We start from the raw sequence: 20,423 nt of genomic DNA on the forward strand, positions 1-20,423 counted from the left end.
CTAATGATGTGATCCCGTTAATTAAATAACAACTCTTTGTCTATGGTTAGGAAACATAACCATCTTTGATTAACGAGCTAGTCAAGTAGAGGCATACTAGTGACACTCTGTTTGTCTATGTATTCACACATGTATTATGTTTCCGGTTAATACAATTCTAGCATGAATAATAAACATTTATCATGATATAAGGAAATAAATAATAACTTTATTATTGCCTCTAGGGCATATTTCCTTCAGTCTCCCACTTGCACTAGAGTCAATAATCTAGTTCACATCACCATGTGATTCAACACTAATAGTTCACATCACCATGTGATTAACACCCATAGTTTACATCGTCATGTGACCTATACCCAAAGTGTTTACTAGAGTCAGTAATCTAGTTCACATTGTTTATGTGATTAACACCCAAAGAGTACTAAGGTGTGATCATGTTTTGCTTGTGAGATAATTTTAGTCAACGGGTCTGTCACATACAGATCCGTAAGTATTTTGCGAATTCTATGTCTACAATGCTCTGCACGGAGCTACTCTAGCTAATTGCTCCCACTTTCAATATGTATCTAGATCGAGACTTAGAGTCATCCAGATCTGTGTCAAAACTTGAATCGACGTAACTTTTTACGATGAACCTTTTGTCACCTCCATAATTGAGAAATATTTCCTTATTCCACTAAGGATAATTTTGACCGATGTACAGTGATCTACTCCTAGATCACTATTGTACTCCCTTGCCAACATCAGTGTAGGGTATACAATAGATCTGGTACACAGCATGGCATACTTTATAGAACCTATGGCTGAGGCATAGGCAATGACTTTCATTCTCTTTCTATCTTCTGCCATGGTCGGGTTTTGAGTCTTACTCAATTTCACACCTTGTAACACAGGAAAGAACTCTTTCTTTGACTGTTCCATTTTGAACTACTTCAAAATCTTGTCAAGGTATGTACTCATTGAAAAAACTTATCAAGCATCTTGATCTATCTCTATAGATCTTGATGCTCAATATGTAAGCAGCTTCACCGAGGTTTTCTTTGAAAAACTTCTTTCAAAACACTCCTTTATGCTTTGCAGAATAATTCTACATTATTTCTGATCAACAATATGTTATTCACATATACTTATCAGAAATGCTGTAGTGCTCCCACTCACTTTCTTGTAAATACAGGCTTCACCGCAAGTCTGTATAAAACTATATGCTTTGATCATCTCATCAAAGAGCATATTCCAACTCCGAGATGCTTGCACCAGTCCATAGATGGATCGCTGGAGCTTGCACATTTTGTTAGCACCTTTAGGATTGACAAAACCTTCTGGTTGTATCATATACAACTCTTCTTCAATAAATCCATTAAGGAATGCAGTTTTGTTTATCCATTTGCCAGATTTCATAAAATGCGGCAATTGCTAACATGATTCGGACAGACTTAAGCATAGATACGAGTGAGAAACTCTCATCATAGTCAACACCTTGAACTTGTCGAAAACCTTTTTTGCGACAATTCTAGCTTTGTAGATAGTAACACTACTATCAGCGTCCGTCTTCCTCTTGAAGATCCATTTAATCTCAATGGCTCACCGATCATTGGGCAAGTCAATCAAAGTCCATACTTTGTTTTCATACATGGATCCCATCTCAGATTTCATGGCTTCAAGCCATTTCGCGGAATCTGGGCTCATCATCGCTTCCTCATAGTTCGCAAGTTCGTCATGGTCTAGTAACATGACTTCTAGAAGAGGATTACCGTACCACTCTGGTGCGGATCTCACTCTGGTTTACCTACGAGATTCGGTAGTAACTTGATCTGAAGTTACATGATCATCATCATTAGCTTCCTCACTAATTGGTGTAGTAGTCACAAGAACAGATTTCTGTGATGAACTACTTTCCAATAAGGGAGAAGGTACAATTACCTTATCAAGTTTTCTACTTTCCTCCCAATCACTTCTTTCGAGAGAAACTCCTTCTCTAGAAAGGATCCATTCTCAGCAACGAATAACTTGCCTTCGGATCTGTGATAGAAGGTGTACCCAACAGTTTCTTTTGGGTATCCTATGAAGATTTACTTCTCCAATTTGGGTTAGAAATTATCATGTTGAAACTTGTTCACATAAGCATCGCACTCCCAAACTTTAAGAAACGACAACTTTGGTTTCTTGCCAAACCACAGTTCAGATTGTGTCGTCTCAACGGACTTAGATGGTGCCCTTTTAAACGTGAATGTAGCTGTCTTTAATGCATAACCCCAAAAACGATACTGGTAAATCGGTAAGAAACATCATAGATTGCACTATATCCAATAAAGTACGGTTACGACGTTCGGACACACCATTATGTTGTGGTGTTCCAGGTGGCGTGAGTAGTGAAACTATTTCACATTGTTTTAACTGAAGACCAAACTCGTAAATCAAATACTCTTCTCCACGATCAGATCGTAGAAAGTTTTTTTTCTTGTTACGATGATTTTCCACTTCACTCTGAAATTATATGAACTTTTCAAATGTTTCAGACTTATGTTTCATCAAGTAGAAATACCCATATCTGCTCAAATCATCTGTGAAGGTCAGAAAATAATGATACCCGCCACAAGCTCCAACACTCATCGGATCGTATACATCAGTATGTATTATTTCCAATAAGTCAGTTGCTCGCTCCATTGTTCCGAAGAACGGAGTCTTAGTCATCTTGCCCATGAGGCATGGTTCACAAGCATCAAGTGATTCATAATCAAGTGATTCCAAAAGTCCATCAGTATGGAGTTTCTTCATGCGCTTTACACCAATATGACCTAAACGGCAGTGCCACAAATAAGTTGCACTAGCATTATTAACTTTGCATCTTTTGGTTTCAATATTATGAATATGTGTATAACTACGATCGAGATCCAACGAACCATTTTCATTGGGTGTGCAACCATATAAGGTTTTATTCATGTAAACAGAACAACAATTTATTCTCTTACTTAAATGAATAACCGTATTGCAATAAACATGATCAAATCATATTCATGCTCAACGCAAACACCAAATAACACTTATTTAGGTACAACACTAATCCCGAAAGTATAGGGAGTGTGCGATGATGATCATATCAATCTTGGAACTACTTCCAACACACATCGTCACCTCACCCTTAACTAGTCTTTGTTCATTCTGCAACTCCCGATTCAAGTTACTAATCATAGTAACTAAACTAGTATCAAATACTGAGGGGTTGCTATAAACACTAGTAAAGTACACATCAATAATCTGTATATCAAATATACCTATGTTCACTTTGCCATACTTCTTATCCGCCAATCACTTGGGGTAGTTCCGCCTCTAGTGACCAGTCCCTTTGCAGTAGAAGCACTTAGTCTTAGGCTTAGGACCAGGCTTGGGCTTCTTCACTTGAGCAGCAACTTGCTTGCCGTTCTTCTTGAAGTTCCCCTTCTTCCCTTTGCCATTTTCTTGAAACTAGTGGTCTTCTCAATGATCAACACTTGATGTTTTTCTCTATTTCTACCTTCGTCAATTTCATCATCATGAAAAGCTCGGGAATCGTTTTCGTCATCCCTTGCATACTATAGTTCCTCACGAAGTTCTACTAACTTGGTGATGGTGACTAGAGAATTCTGTCAATCACTATCTTATCTAGAAGATTAACTCCCACTTGATTCAAGCGATTGTAGTATCCATACAATCTGAGCACATGCTCACTAGTTGAGCGATTCTCCTCCGTCTTTTAGCTATAGAACTTGTTGGAAACTTCATATCTCTCAACTCAGGTACTTGCTTGAAATATTAACTTCAACTCCTGGAACATCTCATATGGTCCATGACGTTCAAAACGTCTTTGAAGTCCCGATTCTAAGCCCTTAAGCATGGTGCACTAAACTATCAAGTAGTCATCATATTGAGCTAGCCAAACGTTCATAACGTCTGCATCTGCTCCTATAATAGGTCTGTCACCTAGCGGTGCATCAAGGACATAATTCTTCTGTGCGGCAATGAGGATAAACCTCAGATCACGGATCCAATCCGCATCATTGCTACTAACATCTTTCAACACAATTTTCTCTAGGAACATATCAAAATAAACACAGGGAAGCAACAACGCGAGCTATTGATCTACAACATAGATATGCTAATACTACCAGGACTAAGTTCATGATAAATTGAAGTTCAATTAATCATATTACTTAAGAACTCCCACTTAGATAGACATCCCTCTAATCCTCTAAGTGATCACGTGATCCAAATCAACTAAACCATGTCCAATTATCATGTGAGATGGAGTAGTTTCATTGGTGAACATCACTATGTTGATCATATCTACTATATGATTCATGCTCGACCTTTCGGTCTCCGTGTTCCAAGGCCATATCTGTATATGCTTGGCTCGTCAAGTATAACCTGAGTATTCCGCGTGTGCAACTGTTTTGCACCTGTTGTATTTGAACGTAGAGCCTATCACACCCGATCATCACGTGGTGTCTCAGCACGAAGAACTTTCGCAACGGTGCATACTCAGGGAGAACACTTCTTGATAATTAGTGAGAGATCATCTTAAAATGCTACCGTCAAACTAAGCAAAATAAGATGTATGAAAGATAAACATCATATGCAATCAAAATATGTGACATGATATGGCCATCATCATCTTGCGCCTTTGATCTCCATCTCCAAAGTACTGTCATGATCTCTATCGTCACCGGCATGACACCATGATCTCCATCTTGATCTATATCAATGTGTCGTCACGTGGTCGTCTCGCCAACAATTGCTCTTGCAACTATTGCTATCGCATAGCGATAAAGTAAAGCAATTATTGGGTGCTTGCATCTTATGCAATAGAGAGACAACCATAAGGATTTTGCCAGTTGCCGATAACTTCAACAAAACATGATTATCTCATACAACAACTTATATCTCATCACGTCTTGATCATATCACATCACAACATGCCCTGCAAAAACAAGTTAGACGTCCTCTACTTTGTTGTTGCAAGTTTTACGTGGCTGCTACGGGCTTAGCAAGAACCGTTCTTACCTACGCATCAAAACCACAACAATAATTTGTCAAGTTGGTGTTGTTTTAACCTTCGCAAGGACTGGGCGTAGCCACACTCGGTTCAACTAAAGTTGGAGAAACTGTCACCCGCTAGCCACCTTTGTGCAAAGCATGTCGGGAGAACCGGTCTCGCGTAAGCGTACGCGTAATGTCGGTCCGGGCCGTTTCGTCCAACAAAACCGCCGAACCAAAGTATGACATGCTGGTAAGCAGTATGACTTATATCGCCCACAACTCACTTGTGTTCTACTCGTGCATATAACATCAACACATAAAACCTGGCTCTGATACCACTGATGGGGAACGTAGTAATTTCAAAAAAATTCCTACGCACACGCAAGATCATGGTGATGCATAGCAACAAGAGGGGAGAGTGTGATCTACGTACCCTTGTAGACCGACAGCGGAAGCGTTAGCACAACGTGATTGATGTAGTCGTACGTCTTCACGGCCTGACCAATCAAGCACCGAAACTACGGCACCTCCGAGTTTTAGCACACGTTCAGCTCGATGACGATCCCCGGACTCCGATCCAGCAAAGTGTCGGGGAAGAGTTCCGTCAGCACGACGGTGTGGTGACGATCTTGATGTTCTACCGTCGCAGGGCTTCGCCTAAGCACCACTACAATATTATCGAGGATTATGGTGGAAGGGGGCACCACACACGGCTAAGAAAACGATCACGTGGATCAACTTGTGTGTCTTGGGGTGCCCCCTGCCCCCGTATATAAAGGAGCAAGGGGAGGAGGCCGGCCGGCCCTATAGGCGCGCCAAGGAGGAGTCCTCCTCCTAGTAGGAGTCCTCCTCCTAGTAGGAGTAGGACTCCTACTAGGAGGGGGAAGGAAGTGGGGAGGGAGAAGGAAAGGGGGGCGCCGCCCCCCCTCTCCTAGTCCAATTCGGACCAGGGGGAAGGAGGCGCGCGGTCCACCCTGGCTGCCCTTCTCTCTCTCCACTAAGGCCCATATGGCCCATTACTTCTCCCGGGGGGGTTCCGGTAACCCTCCGGTACTCCGGTTTTCTCCGAAATCACCCGGAACACTTCCGGTGTCCGAATATAGCCGTCCAATATATCAATCTTTATGTCTCGACCATTTCGAGACTCCTCGTTATGTCCGTGATCACATCCGGGATTCCGAACTAACTTCGGTACATCAAAACTCATAAACTCATAATATAACTGTCATCAAAACCTTAAGCGTGCGGACCCTACGGGTTCGAGAACAATGTAGACATGACCGAGACATGTCTCTGGTCAATAACCAATAGCGGAACCTGGATGCTCATATTGGCTCCCACATATTCTACGAAGATCTTTATCGGTCATACCGCATAACAACATACGTTGTTCCCTTTGTCATTGGTATGTTACTTGCCCGAGATTCGGTCGTCGGTATCTCAATGCCTAGTTCAATCTCGTTACCGGCAAGTCTCCTTACTCGTTCTGTAATACATCATCTCGCAACTAACTCATTAGTTGCAATGCTTGCAAGGCTTATGTGATGTGCATTACCGAGAGGGCCTAGAGATACCTCTCCGATAATCGGAGTGACAAATCCTAATCTCGAAATACGCCAACCCAACATGTACCTTTGGAGACACCTGTAGAGCTCCTTTATAATCACCCAGTTATGTTGTGACGTTTGGTAGCACACAAAGTGTTCCTCCGGCAAACGGGAGTTGCATAATCTCATAGTCATAGGAACATGTATAAGTCATGAAGAAAGCAATAGCAACATACTAAACGATCGAGTGCTAAGCTAACGGAATGGGTCAAGTCAATCACATCATTCTTCTAATGATGTGATCCCGTTAATTAAATAACAACTCTTTGTCTATGGTTAGGAAACATAACCATCTTTGATTAACGAGCTAGTTAAGTAGAGGCATACTAGTGACACTCTGTTTGTCTATGTATTCACACATGTATTATGTTTCCGGTTAATACAATTCTAGCATGAATAATAAACATTTATCATGATATAAGGAAATAAATAATAACTTTATTATTGCCTCTAGGGCATATTTCCTTCAGACACTGCTCCCCCTGCATAAGTCATCAGGTATTCAGATGTGGACTTCCTACGATCCTTGTCACCTGCGTAATCTGCATCTGTATAGCCCTGTAATACAGGATCACCATTTCCAAAGCATAGACAAGATGTAGAAGTACCCTTGAGATACCTGAGAATCCACTTCACTGCTTCCTAGTGAGTTTTACCTGGATTTGTCATGAACCGGCTAACAACTCCAACTGCATAGGCAATGTCAGGCCTAGTGCATACCATGGCATACATCAAACTGCCCACAGCAGATTGGTAAGGTACTTTCCTCATTTCTTCTTTCTCCTTCTTACTTGTAGGACATTGTTTAGAATTCAGTTTGTGATGGCCTGCAAGCGGAGAGATAACAGAATTTGCATCTTTCATATTGAACCTTTCAAGTACCTTCTCAATATATCTTTCCTCTGAGAGCCAACGCAGCTTCTTTGATCTATCACGGGAGATCTTCGTGCCAAGTATTTGCTTAGCAGGTCCTAAATCCTTCATGGCAAATGATTTACTCAATGCCTTCTTGAGGAGAGCAATCCCCTTTGTGCCATTTCCAACAATCAGCATATCATCAACATACAACAAGAGAATAATGAAGTCACCCTCGGCGTACCTCTTCATAAAGACACAATGGTCAGGTTGTGCTTTATGGTAACCAAGCCCAGTCATAAAAGACTCAAACTTCTTGTACCACTGCCGAGGAGCTTGCTTCAAGCCATACAAGCTCTTCTTCAATTTGCAAACTAAGTGCTCCTTGCCTGCAACCATGAATCCCTTTGGCTGCTCCATGTATATCTCCTCCTCTAGGTCACCATGTAAGAATGCAGTCTTCACATCAAGTTGTTCAATTTCCAAGTCCATGGTGGCAGCCATGCCAAGCACAACTCGGATCGGAGACATCTTGACCATTGGAGAGAATATCTCACTATAATCAATGCCTTTTTTCTGACTGAATCCTTTCACAACCAATTTGGCCTTGTACCTTGGATGTGAGGTGTTTTCTTCAGTCTTCACTCTGTACACCCACTTGTTCTTGAGTGCTTTCTTGCCTTTTCGCAGTTTCACCAACTCAAAAGTATCATTTTCATACAGGGAATTCATATCATCCTGCATGGCTTCTGACCATTCTTCCTTGTTCTCATCAGACATTGCCTCCTCATAGCATGAGGGCTCACCTGCATCTGTCATCAACACATATTGATGTGGTGGATATTTAGAAGAAGGAATGTGACTTCTTTCACTTCTTCTTTGCTGCTGCACTGGTGGTGAATCAGGTGGATTTTTGTTGGCATCATCATAACCAACTTCATCATCATCATCACTTGATGGCTGCTCGCCACTTTGACTTGTACTGCCTTGATCAGTTGCATCTCCACTGTCTTCAGTGTCATCATCTCCCCCATGATTGTCATGCACGAGAGGAGGACGGATTGGATCCATGTCAACCTGAGGTGTGTTGGTCATTGGCTTCTCTGGTTTCCCAATATCTTTTATTGTTTCATCTTCAATGAACACCACATCTCGGCTTCTCACAATCTTCCTATTTACTAGATCCCACAACCTGTAGCCAAACTCTTCACTTGGTTGGATGAGGTAGATGCACTGCTTTGTCTTGCTATCAAGCTTGGATCTCTCGTCCCTTGGAACATGTACAAATGCCCTGCAACCAAAGACCTTCAAGTGCTTGTATGATACCTCCTTCCCTGACCAAACTCTCCGAGGAATATCACCTGCAAGAGGAACTGAGGGAGATAGGTTAACCACATACATAGCATTCATCAATGCTTCAGCCCAAAAAGAATTAGGTAAATGAGCATGAGAGAGCATAGCTGTGACCATCTCTGTGAGTGTCATGTTCATTCTCTCTGCAAGACCATTGAGCTGAGGTGTCTTTGGTGGACTCTTCTCAAGCCTGATGCCAACATTTCTGTAATACCTCTCAAAAGGACCTCTGTATTCACCACCATTGTCTGATCTCACGCACTTCAATTTCCTGCCAGTTTCTCTTTCAACCTTGGCATGGAACTCTTTGAAGGCTTCAAGCGTCTGGTATTTGTGTTTCAGTATATACACAAAAACCTTTCTGGAATGGTCATCAATAAAAGTCACAAAGTATAATGCTCCACCATGAGATTTTTCAGTCATGGAGCAAACATTAGTGTGCACAATATCAAGAACATTTTCTGCACGATGGAGGGAGTGTACGAAATGCAGCCCTATGTTGTTTGCCAGCAAAACAATGTGCACAGGGTTTCAAGGATATACCTTTCAACTCAGGGAGGTACTCCATGCGAGCAAGAGCGTGCATGCCCTTCTCACTCATATGCCCAAGCCTCTTGTGCCACAATTCAACCGAAGTGTCTTCTTCAACAATGTTCAACACCTCATTGCACAACTTGGTTTTAGTCACATAGAGATTACCTTGCTTACTTCCTCGAGCCACAATCAAAGAGCCTTTGGTGAGCTTCCACTTTCCTTCACCAAAATAACTAGGATATTTGATATCATCAAGCTTGCCCACTGACAACAAATTCAGCCTTATGTCGGGAACATGCCTCACATCATCGAGCACCAATCTGCAACCTGTGTTTGTTTCAATGCATATAGAGCCCTTGCCAACAATCGCTGACGAACCACTATTTCCCATCCTCACTTGGCCAGTAACACCACTAGTGTAAGATGTGAAATACTCCTTGTGTGATGTGATGTGGAAGGACGCACCTGAATCCACAACCCAACTCATGGCATCATCACGAACAACACTATAGCAATCTTCATCTTCAATGACTAGATAGTCCTCATCTGTTGCAGTCATGACTGAACTGCTCTCAGCCTTTTGTTCGGTTTTCTTTGTGAGTTTCCCCTCTGCAAGCTCTCTTTTGTACTTCCTGCACTCGCTATTTATGTGTCTCGGATTGCCACAATGAAAGAAAGTAATATCTTTTCTCTGTTTTGACTTTGATCTCCCCCTGGGTTTGCTTTTGCCTTGCTGAAATCTTGTATTGTTGCGTCCACGGTTCTCATTCTTCCCATGGGTTTCAGCCACATACACATCAGAAGAAGAGGCATCACCCTTTTCCTTCTTTCTGACTTCTTCATTCAGCATACTGTTCTTCACCATCTCCAAAGTCAGCTTCCCATCCGGAGCTGAATTGCTAAGTGACACAACAAGCGTGTTCCAACTATCAAGCATGAAACTCAGCAGCAACAATGCTTGCACCTCATCCTCAAAGTTGATCTTCATGGCTGAAAGTTGATTTATATGGCATTGGAAGACATTTAAGTGCTCAATCACACTTGTGCCATCTCGGTACTCAAGCTTTGCAAGTCTTTTGATCACCGAGGCCTTGTTCATTGATGTCTTCCTCTCATACATAGACTCCAACTTCTGCCATATCTCATATGCATTTGTGTCATTTGCAACATGATGGAAAATATTGTGATTGATGTACAACCGAATCATACCTACTGCCTTTCTGTGCAACACTCTCCATTCTTCTTCCGTGACACCTGTGGGTATCTTGTCTTTCACAATTGGCTCATACAAATCCTTACAATAAAGGATGTCTTCCATCATGGGCTTCCATAATGAGTAATTGGAAGAATCAAGTTTTATCATGCCACTTGTAGTAGCGCTTTCTTCCAAAGCCATTGTGAGCAGCACTTTCAGCAACAATCAAGCAACTGGGATTTGCAACATCTAAGCAACCAAGGCTCTGATACCACTCTGATGGGAATTAGCACACAAATGCACTTGTGGTTAACTGAAAACTTCAGCGGAAACAAGTAATCTCAGCACCACATCATGTACTAATTCAAGGATCGTTGCTTAGCACGGAAGGAAACATATGCAGCAGCATATATGGAGGCAGAAAATGTTACTCAGCAGGCAAGACACTCATCAGCCTAGTGTCTTGTGGTAGGAGTAAGTTTCTGGACAGCACCAAGCATCAACAAAGAGACACCAGATTTTTACGTGGAAAACCCCTCAACTTGAGGGGAAAAACCACGGGCCAAAGCCACCCAAATCCTCTTCCACTATTATCAAATGTGGGATACAACAAGTTCTTCTCTAGACAGCACTAGAGGATCTCATACATCAAGATTTCTGATTCTTGGATGAACACAACAAGATTTGGGGCTCAAGAACTAGGGATTGGAACAATCTCACCAAAGATGGTGGAACTGAAGCTTGAAGGAGACAAGGTAGTTGATCTGGACCATCACAACCTTGGGGAGGAGCTCCCTTGCTTCTTCCTTCAATCTTCCTCTTCTTCCCTTGCTCTCTTGGTTTTCTCTCTTCTTCTCTCTTGAAGGATGAACTGATTTTCGTCACTCTTGGTGGTGGCTGCTGGATGGAGGGTAAAGCATCCCCATCCACACATGTGCAAAGTCCAAAATGACCCTAGGTCATAACCCTAATGGGTAGTGGGCTTATGCACTTCTTTGGGCTGCCTAAAAGGCCTCAAATGGTCATCTCCTCACAGCCCACATGAGGAGGATATCCCAATATTTATTACAGCTTGGGAAGGAACAACAAAAGCCTAGTCCGTGGGTGCAAGCTTGCTGGAAGCCACCGGATGAAAATGTTCTAAAACTGAATGTGGATGCTCGGTATGAGGAGGCTGCAGGTCATGGGGGAACCGGATGTGCTGTCCGCAGTGCAAATTGGAACCTTATTCGGGCACAATCTAGTTGGTATGAATTTGCCTCCTCTGCTAGAATGATGGAAGCATATGCAATTTGTGACGCGGTCCGGCTAGCGAGCGATATGGGATGGCAGTGGATCAAAATCGAGATTGATGCTTTGCAAGTTGTCAACTCGTGGAAGGTCCAAGCATTTGAAAGGGCTAATATTGCACGTCATATGCAGGAGGTCAAGGAGCTATGCGGGAACTTTGCTAGTTTTAGTATATCTTTTGTTGGTAGGGAAGCCAATATGGCGGCCCATCTTTGTGCTCATCAAGCTAGTGAGGTTCGTCGGAGATATCTTTGGATCAACTTTGTTCCAAATTTTCTCCGTGATTATATTACCCGCAAAAGTATTATGATTGAGTAATCAATAAAGCTCATGAATTGCAAAAAATGATAAAGTTATCGCAAAATAGTGAAGAAAGCAAAGAAAAGGAGGGGGCGGGGGGCCTAGAAAATTCATCGCACAGTTGGCGAGCAGAGAGGCGACAACCGCGGTGCACTAGTGCAGAATAGCCTAGCTATGGCGTGCCAAAATTGCCCTTGCTGGCATAGGGTTCCAACACCACCAATATGGTGCCAGGGAAATTTTTTAGTGGTGGCGTTGGCACACACGTCAGCAGTATTATGAGTACTGCTGGTGCGCCACGTGGCTAATGACAGCAATATATTCGTGTTAGCTATGGCGTTGAATTTATAGCAATGCCAGCAATTAGATTTTGTCGCTAATAAAAAGATACCCAACAATTTAAACCTAGTATATATGTAGCCATTTAAACTTACTTACATTCGGCTTCACAAAAGGTTAGTACCTCTAGTGATAACTTCAAATACCCAAACAGTAGTATACTAGCTAGCTAGAAGCAAAAGTGACTGCCAACTTCGAAAATATGTCCAAACTACCTACATATGCGCATTACATCTCTCTCTGAAGAATGATCTTCATCTCACGCAACTTGTTACTGTTGCTCTCCCCCTCCTTTCTGTAATGGACTTTTAGTGTCTTGAGTTCCACCCTCTCGTCCTTCAGAAGCCGTATCTCCTTCAGAGAATCGATCTCGGCAGCCAGTTTGTCCTTCTGGTCATTGAGTTTCAGTTTCTTATCATAGTGATCCAAGTTGTCGTTGATGATCTAATCCCTCTCATTCCACGGGGAGTTGTTCAACTCCCTGAGGGCCTTCATTGTAATCTCCTTTGACGCGACAAGCTCACGACTGAGCATGTCCACGTCACATAGCTGCCGCTTGACAGGTGCTGGAGATGGCTTTCGTACATACGCCTGGCAAGTCAAATATTTGAAATCATCAAAATGGTTAGACATATGTATATATGCATGTGTTTGCAATGCTCATGGATGTTTTTGTAATCTTAGCTTGTTGGTGCTCGATTCGCCTTTGTCGACTTTATCATACGCCGCGAAGTTGCACGGGGACTAGTAGTGGCTATTCCAGCTACTCATGGCTGCAACTACAAAATAATAAGGCAGGATCATATTATCTAACACATGCCAGTTTGTACATAAGCCAATTTGTTTAAACATGATGACTAACTAGCTTTGGACAACAACAATATAACACTATTGATATCTTCACACAATCATATGGATGAAGTGTAGTATATATCTACATATTGACACTCTATTTTGCCACACTTGCCTTACTTTAGGTGCCCAAATAGTTAGCCACACTTTTGCTTGCCATAGAGAATCTTGTCATACTTTTTGTATCTATACATGTGGGCCTTAGTGCTAATAAAAAAAGCTTGCCTTAGCTGTGACAAGAACCAAACACACATCAAGCTAACTTGGTCAAACTTGCCTAAGTTGAGTTGTGACAAAGTGTGGCAAGTTGTGGCTTGGAACCAAACAACTCCTGCGGGACTGTTTGGATTGTGACTATATTTTCCGCATTGTCACACTATTTTGCCACACCTAACTTGGAGCATTACTTTCGAGTGAAAATTTTCTTTTGGACACTGAACACTCAACTATTTGAATCAAATCAAAGATTTAGTGAGAAGGTAATGGATCTTCTAACCATTAGCGCCACCTAGATTCCTAGAAACATATTCAGAGGATTCAAAGTTAGTGATATATGTGAGATGGTGAAAATGTACTACCCAGCAGATTTTCCCCAAGATATTTATTGATTATAACAGCAACTCAAACACTTTGTTTCAGAATTCAGATGCTTCCGCCACCGTATTTATGGATTACAACAGCAGCTCAAACAAATTCAGAAGATTGAATGAAAAGATATTTATGGATTACAACGGCAACTCAAATTAAGACAAGGCTGCACAATTTGATTGACAGATTACTCTATTTGCTCATTACCCTTCTAGTTTCTCTGCCACTGCCTAGTGATGAACCCTACCGATGCAAATAAAAAAAGTGGAGGGGGTGAACTCACCGAGGGGACGAAGATGGAGGCGGTGAACCCTAGCAGGCCGTCGTTTTCACCGCCGCCGTCGCTTCCGCCACCGCCATCGATGAAACCCTAGCTCAAAATAAAATATACCATAATCAAATTGGAGGGCAACGAGTGGCGACAGAGGGAGAGATGGAGGGGAGATTACCTACCCGCCGGAGCCGGCCGGAATCAGAGCGGCAATGACGAACAACGAGAGAGGGTGAGACGAAAGGGGACGAGAAATAAAGCTGGGCAGAGAGAGAGAGGGTGTGGGGTGAGGGGTCGTTGCCCCTTGGTTTTGACCCCCCCCCCCCCCCCACACACACACGCAGCCTCCTAGTGATATTTGGACTTTGCCCAATACAAAATTTAAAATCATCAGTATTTCCATTTAAAATAATATAAATTTAAAATAATGTAAATTATCATTTCTATTTAAAATAATATAAATTTAATAAAATAAAATAATATACTATAAAAATGATCACCACCTAAAAAAAATAAAATATTTCAAAGTGTCAAACTGCATATTTGAAAGCCTAAAACTAAATATTTTAAGTCTCAAACTAAAAAGGAAAACAAAGTAAAATTGAAGTCTCAAAGTACATATTTTTTAAAAATGTCAGTATTTCCATTTAAAATAATATAAATTTAATAAAAGTAAACTACAATATACTATTATAAAGATGATCATCACCTAGAGAAATAAAAATAATTTTGTTTTCAAGTGTCAAACTACATATTTGAAGTATCAACGAGTACATATTTCAAGTGTCAACCTAAAGGCGTTGTTTGGATAAGGGGAACATACAGATCGGAATCTCCATAAGCCAGAAAAACGGCTTAACCGTACAAAATCTTGTTTGGCTCCTCCAACTAACCCATGCATATAGGAAACTCGTTTCACAAAGGCCCAGAATTCCAGGTTTGTGGGAAAACGAGTATTAGTCGTTTTTCCACAAACGCGATTAACAAATACAGATCGCAACTGTCCATCTCCGCCTCCGCCCTTTCCTGAACAACCACATTGGCGCCAATTTTTCTTTCTGCGACTCACCTTCCGCCTTTTTCCATTGCCTATATAACAGGATTTTGTTGGCCGCAGGGTGCGTTCTCCACACAGATCGCACAGGCTGGATGCGATCCCCGGCCACAGGCACTGGATGGAATACATCGCCTTTGGATCTGAACTTGGCCATCTTCAATAGGACTGCACACCTCCATCGAGCTCTTGTTATCATCATCATCTTCCGGTCTTCAATCAGGATTCGTGGCTTCACCCATCCTACACGGTAAGATAAACCATCTAGAGTTACAAAATTCTGCAGTACGAATTGTTTTTGTAAATACGTTCATGCTACTGTTCATTGAATTAATTCTATTGGCAGCGAACCCTATTTTTCATACAACCCCTGATAATTTTATTTAGGCAATTCCTAGATTATACAAGATCCAATAACCTGGTAATTCCTAAATATGAATTTATGGTACATACGAGAATCAGGGTGCTCTACATACATATTAAAATAATCCAACACCGAACCACAATAATATTGTCAATCAGTATATATATCCAAGTGCAGTAGTTAGTTTTTCATGAGAAGGATACAGTTTAAATCATAGTATAAGGATAATTTTGCATAAGTATCAATCATATCTATCCATATTATATAGTGTATGGTAAGAGCTATGAAGTAAGCAAATGAAGATCAGAGTACCTTGTGATGTCCAATGTGAAGTTGCGGCAATAAGTGGGGAAACCTAGCCCAGCTTTATAGTAAATGAACTTCATGCTTGAGATCTTGGCTGCAACCCAGCAAAGTAACTGGTCAGGGAACATCCCATTAGGCGAACATGCGACAAAAATTGAAGTGTCCAGTCACACTTTGAACAAAAGATTAGTTCACTCCTAGACTCCCATTTGTGTACAACGACCACAGGATTACCCCTCAAAAGATCGAAATATTAGTGGCATGCTCATTTTCTTCCACTTCGTAGATTTATCGTAATGAACAAAATGACTCATCTTGCATTATTTCTTCTTGTATCTCCCTGTAGAAAAATATGGATGATGAGAAGGACAAAATAATTAGGAAGGAAAACACAGATAAAGCTAAGCGCCATGTATGGAAATCTTCAGAGGACAAAATACTACTCAATATATTGAAAGATCAAAGTCTACAGGGAGGGAAAGAAGGAACAGGTTACACAAAGAAAGCATGGCGTGATATCTTAGGACAATTCAACGATTCAAGGGTAGAGAAACTTGAATTACAACAACTGAAAAATCGTCATAAGTACTACAGGAGTTGCTACAGTACCATGGACAGACTTCTAAAACTCACGGGATTTGGTTGGGACGATGATGATAAAATGATAAAAGCTTCAGAAGAAATTTGGGAAGAACTAATTAAGGTAAGGATTTGCGAGTAGAATCCATATGAAGTTCTCATATCATAGTATTAACCAAAAACTAAACAACTTGCAGAAGGATAAGTCACTACAGGAATATCGAGATAAGGTGTGGCCTAGTTGGGTAGATCTTCAAGCCATATGTGCTACTTCAACAGCATCTGGAGCTGGTGCTGTATCTAGCAAAGGAAAAGATGCTGCATGTACAAGCAAATCTTCACAAATTGATCTCAACATGGATGTTGAAGTTCATGAGATTGATTCTGATGAAAACAATACTTCCCCTGGTGTCTTCATGAAGAAGTCAACTACCATTGAGCAAGAAAAAAAGAAGTCCACTGGAAGTGGATCAAAAGAAACTGGAAGAGGGCAAAAACGGACAGCCGACGATGCCATATCAGCAATTGACCGCCTTGCAGATGCATCACTTAGCATTGCTGAAGCGAAGAAAACAGTGGCACAACAAAATGAAGCTTACTCGGTTAAATCATGTATGGAAATATTAAATAGTATGAGTAATCTAGATCCCAAAGAGAAACTAAAAGCGGTCAAGGCATTTACAGATGGTGATAAACGGGCCATATTCATTGAGATGGATGATGAGACGCGGAAGCTTTGGATTCTTGATCCTTAGAATTTTTGTAATACACCATTGACCATAGTATTTTATTTCAGTCGTTGTCGTAGATTCAGAAAACAATTTCCATTATGTTTTATCAGCTTGTGTGAAATAATGAACATTGTTTTTCAATTTTATATTGTTCATTTGATGGTTCAGCACTGATATATTTAACAAATATCCTGAGATGATATCAATAGTGTATATTGTGCAGGGAACTATGAACAGCTTGGATGTGCCAGATGATGAACTTTCTGACTCTGAGCAAGTGCTTATTAACAACATTTCTGCAGTGTCCTTGTTTCGTGATGTGTTGTTTACAAGGTTATTCAAAACAACTCGTAACACCTCTATATTAACTGGTGCTCAGAAAACAATAGAGCTGTTAGAGGGACATCCAGTTAGATTTTATGAACTAATTCGTCTTGAGAAGCACACATTCTTCTTGTTGCGGGATGCTTTGTGCGAGAGAAAGTTACTTAAGGATACAAATCGAATGACAGTGGATGAACAACTACTCATGTTTTTACATACAATTGGTCACAATGTTAGAAACCGTGTCATGCAAGATAGATATCAGCATTCTGGCGAACCAATCAGCCGAGACTTCAACAAAGTTTTAGACGCCATAAATGGTTTGCGTGATGTTTGCATAACAGATCCAAGCAATCAAGTCCCATCCAAAATATTGGGTGATGCAAGGTTCTACCCATATTTCAAGGTATAATTTCTATTTGAAGAATATACTCCTTTTACATATGATTTTCATAAGTACAATGTCCACAACATGTGAACATCCTTATTTGACTAAAAAAATCCCACCAGAACTGCCTAGGAGCAATTGACGGGACACACATTGAGGCGAAAATCAGGCTTGATAAGCAAACTCCTTACAGAAATAGGCATGGTTATCCGTCTCAAAATGTAATGGCAGCAGTGTCATTTGACATGACATTCTCTTATGTCGCTGCTGGATGGGAGGGTTCTGCATCGGATCAAGCTATTCTAAGATGGGCTGTTACTAGTGGGGGTTTGGTTGTTCCTGAAGGTAAAATTATAAATATATTAATTATTTGTGTATCTATAATATAAATAAAAATTCTGACTGTGCTATGAAACCTCATGTGCAGGCAAATTTTATCTTGTTGATTCAGGCTATGCAAATACTCCAAAATTTATTGCCCCATATCGCGGAGATCGCTATCATATTGCTTCTTTTCATGGATGTAATCGGAGATATACTGGTGAGAAGGATTTGTTCAACCATGTGCATGCACAGCTGCGGAACGTTGTGGAACGAACCTTTGGTGTTCTGAAAGCTCGTTTTCCAATTCTAAGTAGGAAAGGAGGAATTCCTTATCCATATAGAACCCAAGTTAAAATTGTTATGGCTTGTTGCATCATCCACAACTTCATAAGGAAGGTTAATGAACCTGATGAGTTGTTTGAGCTTTATGAGCATGGGGAAACACAAGAAAATGTTGACCATGGTGTTCAACAAGTTCATGGGCAAGCAAGAGAAGATGATCGAGTTGCTGGTGAGAGAGTTCGTGCTGGCATCGCTCAACAATTGTGGACTAATCATCAACGACGTGTGAACCGACAACAACAAGATGATTAAACGCCGTAATATTTGATTTCCATCTTTAATTAGAGATGTATTTGAATAATTATTGTTAGAACTTTAAATTTCTTTATATGTTCATGAACTCCCCATTCTTTTATAGGCTTATGAACTCTCTCTCTCTCCCTCTCTCTATCTACAGCTACATGATGAAATGTTATTTTTCACCAATCTATTCAGCAAATGAAGCAACAAATAAACTACTTCATTCAAATGGGTGTGTTCTTATGTAAAGCTTGACAGCTTTCAATGCTACAAACGCATCAGATTCTACCTACGCACCAGATTCTACAATGTACCAAGTGCAAAGCTTGACAGCTTTCAGTGCTACGAACGCACCTAAAACTTCTTGTTTTTAGAAAGACCATGAACCTTGCCAGTTCTAACTTTGCTTTCTACAGTAGCACTCTCCTCCAAAGTTCCATTATACAAATTCCAGTATATGTAGCTAATTGTTAAGGCATGTTACTTATGAAGTATTTTTCTGTCGGCAAGTGCATGATACAGACCATGAAAGAAAGATAATTATAGCTCCTCTCTGCAAGTGCATGGTAGACCATGTTAACTAAAGAGTTTGCAAAAAGAAAAATCAAACATACCTGCTCCTCTGAATCGCCATCCTCGAGCTTGTCCTCTGCATCCGCTGTTACTCATGGTCATGCTGGTCAGGGAGCGGGGGCTACAGCTGCCTGCTGTCGCCGGCGCCCCACAGATCTAGTGGTAAAACGGGCTGGTTATAGTGCAGCCTGCACCGCCGGCATTCTAGGGAGGCAGGCATGTGCGTTGAGCTGAAGCAGCACTGCTCGACGGATAGAGCTGGCTGACGGCCGACGAAGCACAGTAGGCCTTAGCGACCTAGCCGTCCAGGGGAGGGGAGGCGGGCAGCGGCGTCGGGGAGTCCAGCAGCAACCGGCGTGGCCGGAGGCGCGCACTAGCCGGCGTCCTCGCGCGGATTTATCCACGGCCGAGAGCAGGGGAGTACCGGTGTCAGCGAGCGGAGGAGGAATCGGAGGGGACCAGCAGGACGACAGACTTGGAAGACGCCATTGTGGCTGATTTGGGAAAGTGAGAGTGAGTCACGGGAGGAGAAAAGGAGGGTATCCAAACAAGGTACATGACCGACCAGTTTTTCTGTTTTCCTATCCAAACGTAACTTTCTGTAAACTTGTTATTTACAAAACGTAACGTAAAACGGGGTTTCCTAAAAATCAGCTAAAAACTCGTTTTCTATAATCCTAACGCTAATCACCGCTATCCAAACAACGTAAAACAAAGTAAAATTGAAGTCTCAAAGTACATATTTTAAAAAATGACTTTATTTCCATAAAGTAATATAAATTTAATAAAAGTAAACTAAAATATAATATAAATATGACACCACCTAAAAAAATAAAAATAAAATTACAGATTTGAAGTCTCAACAACTACATATTTCAAGTCCACACTATACTATAAAAATGATAATACAAGAATGTTCACATTGAAAATATAACAATGCTGGCGTGGGAACCAATGTCACGCCACAAATAAACATAATAATGTTGGTGTTTCATGTAATA

At 41.2% G+C, this 20,423-nt stretch overlaps 2 protein-coding genes and 1 long non-coding RNA gene across 4 annotated transcripts; 2 read left to right on the forward strand and 1 right to left on the reverse strand.

Moving 5' to 3' along the window:
- Window positions 1-12,545: 12,545 nt before the first annotated feature.
- Window positions 12,546-19,962, reverse strand: LOC125550691 (uncharacterized). 2 transcript variants are annotated; one of them, XR_007301788.2, is made up of 5 exons: window positions 19,464-19,962; window positions 15,928-16,261; window positions 14,380-15,494; window positions 14,210-14,296; window positions 12,546-13,265 (listed from the first exon to the last, which is right to left on the reverse strand). It is a non-coding gene; the product is annotated as an uncharacterized LOC125550691 (long non-coding RNA). The 2 variants fall into 2 exon arrangements; XR_015600274.1 differs by having other exon boundaries at window positions 14,376-15,494.
- LOC147974800 (uncharacterized) lies at window positions 16,274-17,293 on the forward strand. The gene is made up of 2 exons (XM_087517783.1): window positions 16,274-16,624; window positions 16,698-17,293. Exons 1-2 carry the CDS (start codon window positions 16,274-16,276, stop codon window positions 17,253-17,255), a joined length of 909 nt encoding a protein of 302 aa, XP_087373909.1. The 3' UTR covers window positions 17,256-17,293.
- Window positions 17,428-18,419, forward strand: LOC147974801 (uncharacterized). The gene is made up of 2 exons (XM_087517784.1): window positions 17,428-17,961; window positions 18,066-18,419. Exons 1-2 carry the CDS (start codon window positions 17,428-17,430, stop codon window positions 18,330-18,332), a joined length of 801 nt encoding a protein of 266 aa, XP_087373910.1. The 3' UTR covers window positions 18,333-18,419.
- Window positions 19,963-20,423: the final 461 nt, after the last annotated feature.

This window comes from Triticum urartu, chromosome 4A (assembly GCF_056163025.1).
Source record: "Triticum urartu cultivar PI428250 chromosome 4A, HENAU_Tu73, whole genome shotgun sequence".
Lineage (NCBI taxonomy): Eukaryota > Viridiplantae > Streptophyta > Magnoliopsida > Poales > Poaceae > Triticum > Triticum urartu.